Here is a 9,917-nt window from a genome sequence, read left to right as displayed (position 1 = left end):
CACACAGTTTATTCTTTTTCAAGTTATTAAATCTCCTTCATCCTTGCAGATCTTCCAACCAGTGCAGATTTAAAGAATAGCTAATAGTGCAGAGATTCCCAGGTGGAGGGACTTTCCCTTCTTGCCTTTGCTGTGGAGGCAGGGCTGTAGTCAGAGGTTGGTTGGTGTAAGGTTAAAGCCTGCTCTTTGGTTACTCTGTAGCCAAAATATTTCTTGTGATCACAAATGCAGCATCTAGATTTGGTCGGGGGCTGCTTCCCCTGATAGCTCAGTGCTCTGCTCCCCTGACCAGACGCTGCCTTTGGAACATTTTGCCCCGGTGTCTGAGGCAGCATTTACTGAGAGCAAGGGACTGTGGGCTCAGGACGTCGTTGACAGAAGTATTTTTAAATTAAGTTTAATCTTCCTTCATTCATAACCAAGAGGATAAATATGATGTAATCGGATTTATTTTTTCCTCTTCACCCCCACTGGAGCCAGGAAAATGAAGTAGTTGAGAGAAAAGGGGTTGTCATTTTCAGTCAAGCAGCCATTCATCACGGAGCATTAGACAATTAGCAATAAAACATTTCGAGGGCTCCATTGGTGCTAAAAGGGTGAGAGGGTCTTTCTAAATATCAGAGGTGGGAAATGTTATGTGGTGGGGTTGTTCGGTAGCTGGCATCAATGAATCACTCACACATGCAGGTCTCCACTGGGGGGTTGCTGTATTTCTTGCTTTGTTGAATCTCTGTCACTCAGTTGTCTGTGGTGTTCTATAAAGGAGGGAATGGGAAAAAATTGGTTTATCTCAGTAGATGTTTATCTTAATAAGCTGGCAAAAAAAAAAAAAAAAAAAAAAAAAAAAAGGATAAATACATTCCTGCTTGTCATGTGTGTATATATATAATATATGCTGCTACAGGGAGTTTGTTTGGATAAACAGTGTTGCCTGTGTGGAAAATGAAATCCCCTTCAGGAGCCGTTGCTTGTAAATATAAGTGTCATTTTTTAACATAAAAAATGCCCCGGTTTCTGTTTCATCTTTGCCAGTTCTCCCACTGGCCTCTCTGTAATGAATTGGTCTGCAAACTGCAAGGCACTCTGCCTGCTCTGCTCTCTTTTCTTGACTGCAGAGATGTTAATATTTGGCACAGAAAGCAGGATGGTTAGGTGGGGCGGGGGGGAGATGGGGGGTATTAGAAAAGCTCTGGCTTTCCTCTGTCGCAGAGCTTTTGCAGCAATGAATAAATAAGTAAATAAAATGTTTAATTCCTGCAAGCGGGGTTGCAGCCAAGAAAACTGTTCTGAGAGATTCAGATTTATGGCACAAAACACTGCTGAGAGAAAAAGCAAGAGACAGAGACAGAGGAGTTCCACCTCCCGTGATATATAGAGCCAAGGGGAGGTATAAATACCCGCCACTTCCCGGACCCTCTTTTAAAAAAAAGACAAACACCCAGGATCCTGTCTCTGGCTGCCTTGCAGCGAGGCGCCCTCATAAAAGCTAAGATAAACAGTTTATCAGCAGATGAATGCACAAGCCCTGTTCTAAAGACAAGAGTCTATACCGTAGGAAAAAGCAGGAGCGAGAGGAGAGCGGGCTGAGAATCAGGGAGGTGCAGTATTTGAAGAGCAAGAACGACGTGAAAGGAGAAAAATAGAGCAGTTCTTTAAGGACCTTGCAAGACTTTCTTCTCTTCTTTGGCAGCCTTTGCTCTCTTTTTTTAAGGATACATTTGGCAAGTGTCAAGTCTGCTCTTTCCATATAGCTGTACTTATTGAGAACTAAAACCTTACATTTTTATTGGGGGGGGGGGGCTGTCTTTTTTCTTTTTTCTTCTTTTTATTGCTTTAACACATCGGTCATCCTAGGATTTACTCCACCGTAAAACATTCATCCCAGAGCTTAGTTTCAAAATACATTATTTATATATCATTTGTCACTGCAGATGCAGCTTCTTGGCCAAATGCATCCATCCCTGTTTCCATTCTCTTGGGATTTCAAGGCAGAACTTTGCTCTCTCAAAAAACTGTTTACCTTCCAAAGTATGTGATTCATAACTGTTTTCTTTCAGAGTAGCTGATCACCTACTAACATTGTGTAGTCCATTAAAACACTCTTCATTCTGTGTTTGAATTGGGAAAGGGAAATGGATGAGGTACCATGAGATGCAGCACTGTTTCTGAGGTCTGGCTGGAGCTTCCCAAGCCTTGCCAGCCTAAAGGACAGCTTGTTTGCAAGCTGTGGAACAGTTAAGGTCACCTGCAGTGCCTGGAGTCCCAGGTGAGCTCACACATGGCCTATGAGAGCTAGAAGGTCAGTTGGGAAGTTTGCCGTGGGGCGTATAAGAACTATGTAAAATGTGCATCTCCTTTACAAATCTTTTAGGGATTCACAGTTTAAAAGAAAACAAGTTGAAAATGAGTTCTTGAGTTTCTTACAAAGTGCATGGGATTGTGATCAAAGAACAGGGAGTTGGTCCAGGAGCTAACTAGGAGATAAGACTGCACCTGAAGTGACTTCAGTTCACTTTTCTGCTGTCAGTCAGAAATTTTCTCTGTAATTTTAGCAACACTTTGGACTTTTTCCTTTGTATTGATACAGGAGGAAACTCTAGTTGTGCTTTGCAGCATCATTGTGAAAGAGGCAAGAACCAGCATTGCTGCTGTATAGATAGGGAAGCACAGAGCTCTGAAACATATTGCCTGAAGCCTGATGGGCACAGGACTTCTCTGGCTGTGCTGTCGGTTTTGCTTCATTTAACAAACAGTCATTGTCTGATCTGCAGGCAGGTTCTTGAAAATAAGAAGCGAGAGGCAATGAGTTCCTGATCTACATTAAAATAATCTGTAAGGGAAACCAGAACAGTTGTGAGGAAGCTTCCTCTGCTAAGGAAGACACAGCTTTTCTGAGCACACCTGGCACGGTTTCTCCTCTCCCAGCTTTGGGTGGTTTATTCCTTTCTGTGAGGTTTGCTCTGCTGTAGAGGTGCAGACTCACTTAGAGCTCACAGTGGCTCAGCCCTTGCACTGCTTTCAGCATGAAGGCCCTGAGCCCTGGGGTGGCTCAGCAAACATGGTCAGTTTCTCTGGGCAGATTTAACGGGAAGCAAATCGCTCTGGAATTCTCTCTGTGAATCCTTGTGGGCTGCGATCAGATCCTTAACATAATGTGTTTTCAGAGCTGTGCCTCCAGAGTCCCAGCAGGGCAGCTGCATGTTTCTTCTCTCCTCATCAGCACTGTGACCCTGCAGGAGCAGCATCTCCAGCAAGCCCACATTGGCTTCCTGTGTGCCTTGAAAGTTGTATTTGCTTTGTCTACTGAAAAAACACATTTTTACTACGGTCAGCACTCCAGAACCAATAAATTTGAGGCACAGGGAGTTGTTTCCTCCTCTGCTCCATGCACCATTGCCAGTAGAGTGACCAGCTCGGTGCTGCCTGAGCTGCTGGCCTCTGGCCCTATCCCAGGCAGGGCTGGCATCATGCACCAACTCTGGATCAGGCCCTTTACCTCTGGGTTTCATTTATTGCTGTTTTCAGCAAACCCCGAACTAAACCAATTTGATGGGGATCCAAATCTCTTTTCCCTCTGACCCAGAGGCTTCTGGCAGAGCTGTTACTGGCAGCTCTCCCCGTCCTGCTATCAGCCATTCCGCCGAGAAATTCTTGGGCCGTGAGTGACTTCTGTCACTTCTGCTTTCCTCGAGCTCGTGCGGCCTCGCCAGCAGCGCGCTGCTCCTTGCAGACACCTGGCCTGGCGCAGGCACAGCCCGGAGCAGCCCGCTCTTCCTGCAGCCCCACAGCTGCAGTGCGGCACGGGAGGGTCAGGGCTCCGTGGTTTTGAGTGCAGAACTTGAAGCACACAGCTGGCGTGAACAGGCAGGACACAGGCTTCGTAGGCTTTATTTTTAGACTCTGAGACTGGTCGTTAAAAAAATTGTTTTCAAGTACCAACGGAGTAAAACTGAATTTGTTATGAAAGCAGAAATACAGGATGTCAGGAAGTAACTTCAGAATTTTTGCTTTCTCTTCAAAGCAGTTATTTTAACCTGTTGTTTTTGTGTCTTTGTGTTTAAACAAGGTGGCTTGAAAGCTAATTCAGAAATATTTGCAGTGAGTTACAGGTTGCTTTCCCTGTCTGCTCCTTGGCAGTGCTGCTGTACACAATGAGGAGGAACTGGCCCACACCAGTGGCCACTTTCCCAGTAGTTTCATTGGGGAAAAATCTGATCTAACCTAATATTTGACTTCTTTCACAAAAGTCCTTCACGAAGAAGTATGGCAACAAAGACTCCCTGAAAAGAAGGAGAAGGGAGGATGGGATCCAAGGAGGAGCGGTTTCTCTCTTCCTCATCCACTTAACACCGCACATTTCCAACTTGTAGAACTCACAGCCTGAATGAAATCCTTCCCAAAAGAGCTCCACGGCGGAACAAGGCCAGCTGCAGGTGGGAAGGCAGTGAGGGCGGAGAGCACAGCACCCAGTGTCACTGTCAGCCTCCTTTTCTGGAGCACGGCTTGCGTCAGTTTTCCACCTTCTTTGTGTCACTGTGTTGAATTCAGCCTAGGGAGTGAAAATAGATGATAAAATACAGTTAATTTTTTGAAAAGCAGCTGAACGTGGGTAATACAATTAACATATTACATTCATTAAGATCCTAAATGTGAAGAGTAGCGTTTTAACAAATGCATGAATAATTTAGAAGTGGCTGAGCTTCAGTCCATTAAACTCATGCTCCTAAGCGCCTACGCAGCCCGTAGGATTCCAGCACTGTAGGACGTTTTACGCCCGTCCTCACGGAGCGCTCACTGACCCTGCCTGCGCGCCGACCGTGCCTCGCGATGCTTTTTGTGACACAGCACTTCTGCAGTAGAAGCGGCGTTTGGTGTCAGTCTGTAAAACCGCTCCACGTGCGTAACGTCGAGGCAGCGTTTCTGCCTTAGCTGTACGGATTTGGCGCGACACCGCGCCGGTGTTTCCGACGGAGCAGCCCCGAGCGCGGCCGTGGGGCTGCAGGGTGCGCCCCGGGCAGCGCTGCAGGAGGGCCGCCGCCGCGCTCCGCCGGGATGTCCGCGGGGCGGCCTCGGCTCGGCTCGGCTCGGCTCGGCGCCGCCAGCAGAGGGCCCGCTATGCCCGGCCGGGGCCGGGGCGTCTGCTCTGCCGCGTCCCCGCGGGCGGGCGGGCGGCCAGCCGGGCGCGTAGTGGGAATTACATCACGGGCCCATGTGCGGAGCCGGGCAAACCTTCCGCCCGCGGCCAGGTAGCGCCGCGCGGCGCCGGGGAGCGGCGCGGATAGCGTGGGGCCGCGCTCCGCTCCCGGGCCGCGCTCCGCCGCCCCGCCGCCCCGCCGCCGCGCCCATGGGGTGAGCGCCGTGCCGAGCCGCCGCTGCCGGCGGGAGGAGCGGAACGGAGCGCCGAGCATCTCCCGGGGAGCGGCGGGAGGCGGGGGGAAGCGGCGGGCTGCAGCCTTCCCCAGCAGAGGGTGTGTGCGGGGTGGCAAGGGGGAAGCCGCGCTCTCCCGGACTTTTGTGGGAGTGGGGGTTGCGTTGTGCGTGTGGTTTTTTTTAAGGGGGGTGGGGTGGGTTAGAAGAGAGTCTGTGGTTTCCATGGAGATGAAGCTGAAAGTGCAGGAAATTTAAAGGCTTTGGGTCCTCGCGAAGCAGACAAACTGGTGCCAACGTGCGCGGCTGCCGTTGCTGCTGAGGAGGCGGCTTTGCAAACGGCGGAGAGGAGCGGAGAGGAAGAGCCGGCGGCGACTTCTCGCACACGCACGGGCGGACGGCGAGGAGCGGCAGCGGGGAGCGCGACTCGCAACAAAAAGAGGCGTCTGTCTCCTCGTCGCGGGGAGCGCGAAAAGAAGCGGCGGCTGCGGCAGAATTTTGGAGCGGCTCCACCGGGAAAGCTTTTCTCGAGCGGCTCGCGAGGAGCGGGGCCGGCTCTGCCCGCGGCCAGGGGCTGCGTGCGGCGCTGCGGGAGCGGAGCGGAGCCCCGCACGGACAGGCGGTCCGGGATATCCGCGTCCGAGTTTTCTGATGCATTTGCTCGCACCTTCTTCCCCCGCTGCTTGGTGAACCCAGCCCCCCTCCCCCCCCCCCGGCGGTCTCCCAAGGATGGATCATTCCCAGTGCCTTGTGACTATATACGCCGCGGCGGTGCTGCTGGGGCTCCGGCTGCAGCAGGGCTCCTGCCAGCACTACCTGCACATCCGCCCGGCTCCCAGCGACAACCTGCCTCTGGTGGATCTAATCGAGCACCCGGACCCTATCTTTGACCCCAAGGAGAAGGATCTTAACGAGACCTTGCTAAGGAGCCTCATGGGAGGACACTTCGACCCTAACTTTATGGCTATTTCCCTGCCCGAGGACCGGCTCGGGGTAGACGATCTGGCCGAGCTGGACTTGCTGCTGCGGCAGAGACCTTCGGGAGCGATGCCCGGCGAAATCAAGGGGCTGGAGTTCTACGATGGGCTGCAGCCGGGCAAGAAGCACAGGCTGAGCAAGAAGCTGCGCAGGAAGCTGCAGATGTGGCTCTGGTCCCAGACCTTCTGCCCGGTCCTATACACGTGGAACGATCTCGGCAGCCGCTTTTGGCCCCGGTACGTCAAAGTGGGCAGCTGCTACAGTAAAAGGTCTTGCTCGGTCCCAGAAGGCATGGTCTGCAAACCTGCCAAGTCCGTGCATTTAACGATCCTGAGGTGGCGGTGCCAGCGGCGGGGCGGGCAGCGGTGCACGTGGATCCCCATCCAGTACCCCATCATCGCGGAGTGCAAGTGCTCCTGCTAGGGCTGCGTGCCCGCCGGGCTGCCGGGGACCTTTGCTGCAACACAAACAAGAGACACTGCTTTCTGGTTAACGTTGTAATGCACTGTAACGTGTAGGAGAATGTATATTGTGTGTATATATGGCACCGTTTTAATATACTATTAAAAGGTCAGTATTATACGTGAAATAATCAGCGTCTACTGTATTTTTAAGACTATTACCCTGATCGTTGCTAATGTATCTTTTTTTTTTTTTTTTTTTTTTTTGTATTTATATTCCAGAGAGGAGTTGCTTTGCTTTGGCGAAGTCGGTTTGTTGTTGTTGTTGTTGTTGTTTTTTAATAAAAGGATTAAAAAATACAAACCAAACTTTTTGATAAGAAAACCTTTTAAAGCTATTTTCCATTATTCGGAAAGCGTGTTGGTGTGTGTGTTTGTTTTTTCTTCTTACGGACTTTAGGTTAAAAAGAAAACGCCTCGAGCACAATGTTATTGTAAATAGAACGGTTTGAATGACTTAATTCTATGTAAATGAAGAGTATCTGCTATTTATTCTTTATATCCCTGTAGTAAAAGCGCAGAGCAGAATTAAAGTCAACCACTAAAACACGCGCCGTGCGGGTGCTGTTTGCTGTTCGGTGCGGCCGCCCCGCGCTGCTCCGCTCCGCTCCACTCTGCGGGTTCCGCAGCCCGCGCAGCTCCAGCGCCGCGCGCGGGGAAACCGCGGGGCTCCGGGCCGCTGCTCCGGGCTTTTGTAGCCGCTTGACATTTCATTTACAACGGGACACGTGTCTTTCACACCTACCATTGTGGTGGGACGCTGCTGAAACTTGACCCTTGGGCGTTGGGGGTTTGCAGCGCAGAGGCGTTATTAGCCCGATCCTGTGACAGCGTCGCACGCCCTCCCCGACCGGCGACAATCGCCCTCACAGCCCATTAACTCTGGGCACCCGCCGGTCCCCGGGTGTTCCGCCGCCGCCGGCAGCGCCCGGGCTGGGCACGGACCCGCTCGTTTCGGCGGCCCCGCGGTGCGGTGCGGTGCGGTGCGGGCGTAGCGCGGCACGGCACGGCACGGCGCTGCTCAGCTCCCGGAACGCCGCTGCCCGGCGCCGTCCGCGTCCCGCCGCCCCCCCGGCCCGGCTCCGGCCGCCCCCGCGTCGCTCTCCGGCTCCGCGGACGCGGAAATACCCCGCGGCTCCGCCAGGACCCGCCGCCGGCAGCGGAGCGCTGGGCCGCGCCGTGCTGGGACGGCCGGCGGTTGTATCTCATAGGTACCGACTGCAAAAACAAACGCTCCACGTGTTCCTCAGAGGCGCCCTGACAGTGCAGAAAGCCTTTTCCTTATTTATCTTGGAATCAAAAACCTTTTTTTTTTTTTTTTTTTTTTTTTTTTTTTTTAACTCTCAGGGAATCTATGCTAATCATTCTGCAGCCGCGTGTCTCTCGCTGGCAGAGCCCAGCCCTGCTTTCCCCGGCGCTCAGCTCGCCTATCTCCCAATGCATATTCATTCCCCCTCTCGCTCTCTCGGTGCGTTTTACCGTCCGTCTCTTTGCTTTTAATTTCAGTACTTTAGAAAAAAAAAATCAGATCTTGGGACATTTGGGGTATTCATTAACCTAGTGAAGAGGAACAGAGGCATTATTACTCACATAGAAGGCACCCTGCCCCCATGTCTATCTAAGGGTTCATTGTAAAAGGATTAAAAGTTAAAGACCTTCATCTTATGATTCTTTCATTTAATCTTCGTGGCGCCTGAAAGACATGCTGGATGGATGATCACATTTAAAATATTCCTAATGTCGGCTACCTTAGGACTCCAGGCAGGGCAAACAAACGTAATTTATTTCTAGAAGAAAGGGGATATTGAGATGTTTAAGTTTATGAACCACCATTACCATGTATATTTGTTAGGTTCTGACAAATACCCAAATAACATTAAAATCAGCCATTCATCACATATGAATTTATGCAAAACCTTCTATGCCTGGGGCCAATATTTTTTTAGACAGAGTTTCACTTGCAAAGGAAAAAAAAAAGTTTATTTAAAAAAAAAAAGCCAAAAGCAAGAGTTTTTCATGACTGGTAAACACGAGAATTATGTGAACAGAAACTATTTCATGCTGGGATGGCAGCCAGCGACTCGGGAATGTCAACAAAAGTTCTCCGAAGGTTGAAAATGTCACTGGATTACAATACGAGGTCCTTCGCCCCATTAGCGAACGTTACTACGGTAATATTCCCACCGGCAGCGAGGGACTCGCCCCCGATTCATCCCTCGGTGATTCTGCAGTGGGGCAAACAGAGATGTTGTCTGCAAACCGCCTCTGACTGCCTGCAGATGGGAGCGCTGCTGTGCGCAGGCTGTGCGTGTGCCTGCTCAGCACCACAGCTGGCTCCTGCCTCCAGCTGGTGGGCACTGCACTCAGTGCGGCACTCAGTGCGCCCCTCCTCAGCTGGCAGTGCCCCAGCGCTGAGAAATACGGTCACAGTTTGGGTTAAAAAAATCAACCTTCACCCTCCACAAGGCACGTGATTTTTATTATTCTTTTTAAAGAACTAACTAAATTTTGTCAGCTGGTGGAGCAAAAATAAACTAGTTGTTTCCACTGTTGTTTCTGGTCAGGTTCACTTTCTGGTCCTCCTGCCCCAGTGTTGAAATGTTTGGCTTGTAGTGGAAGTGTTTCAAGCCAAACAAATAAAATAGCTTTCTGGTGAATGTTTCTATGCAAATCTTTTTAATATTAGATTTTGTAATATGTTTTTAGAACAGAATTGAATTATGGCTCTTTCGAATTGAAATCAATTCATAACACGGCCAATTTTTGTTTGCTCATCTTTGTAGTGGCACAGTAAGACCTCACAGAGACCACTGTGGGGAAGAAATAAGAAGGGAAAGGTTGAAGTTGAGCTTGTAGTTACTCTTCAGTTTCTTTTGCAATTTTAGTGCCTTAAAGTGTAACGTTGGAAATTTAAATTCGTATCCACCTCTGGCACAGAATGCAACCTCAGGTGAGTCTTTACACCTGTGCACACAGCCCCTTGTGAGGACGGAGCTCTTTGCCTTCCCTTTGGCACTGTTAGCTTCCACCCAGCGCTGTCTGCCCGCGCTTGCCACGTGTCTGTTCAGAACATGGGGGGTAAGGCCCAGCATTCAGGGTGATCTCTTGGCG

General features: G+C 50.6%; 1 protein-coding gene across 1 annotated transcript; it reads left to right on the top strand.

The window, feature by feature from the left end:
* The first annotated feature begins 5,530 nt into the window (after positions 1–5,530).
* NOG (noggin) lies at positions 5,531–7,334 on the top strand. Its single transcript, XM_048965029.1, has one exon. It carries the CDS (start codon positions 6,097–6,099, stop codon positions 6,766–6,768), a length of 672 nt encoding a protein of 223 aa, XP_048820986.1. The 5' UTR covers positions 5,531–6,096; the 3' UTR covers positions 6,769–7,334.
* Positions 7,335–9,917: the final 2,583 nt, after the last annotated feature.

The sequence above is a fragment of the Lagopus muta genome, chromosome 18 (assembly GCF_023343835.1).
Source record: "Lagopus muta isolate bLagMut1 chromosome 18, bLagMut1 primary, whole genome shotgun sequence".
Classification (NCBI taxonomy): Eukaryota; Metazoa; Chordata; class Aves; order Galliformes; family Phasianidae; genus Lagopus; species Lagopus muta.
This window is presented reverse-complemented; position numbering and strand designations above follow the sequence as displayed.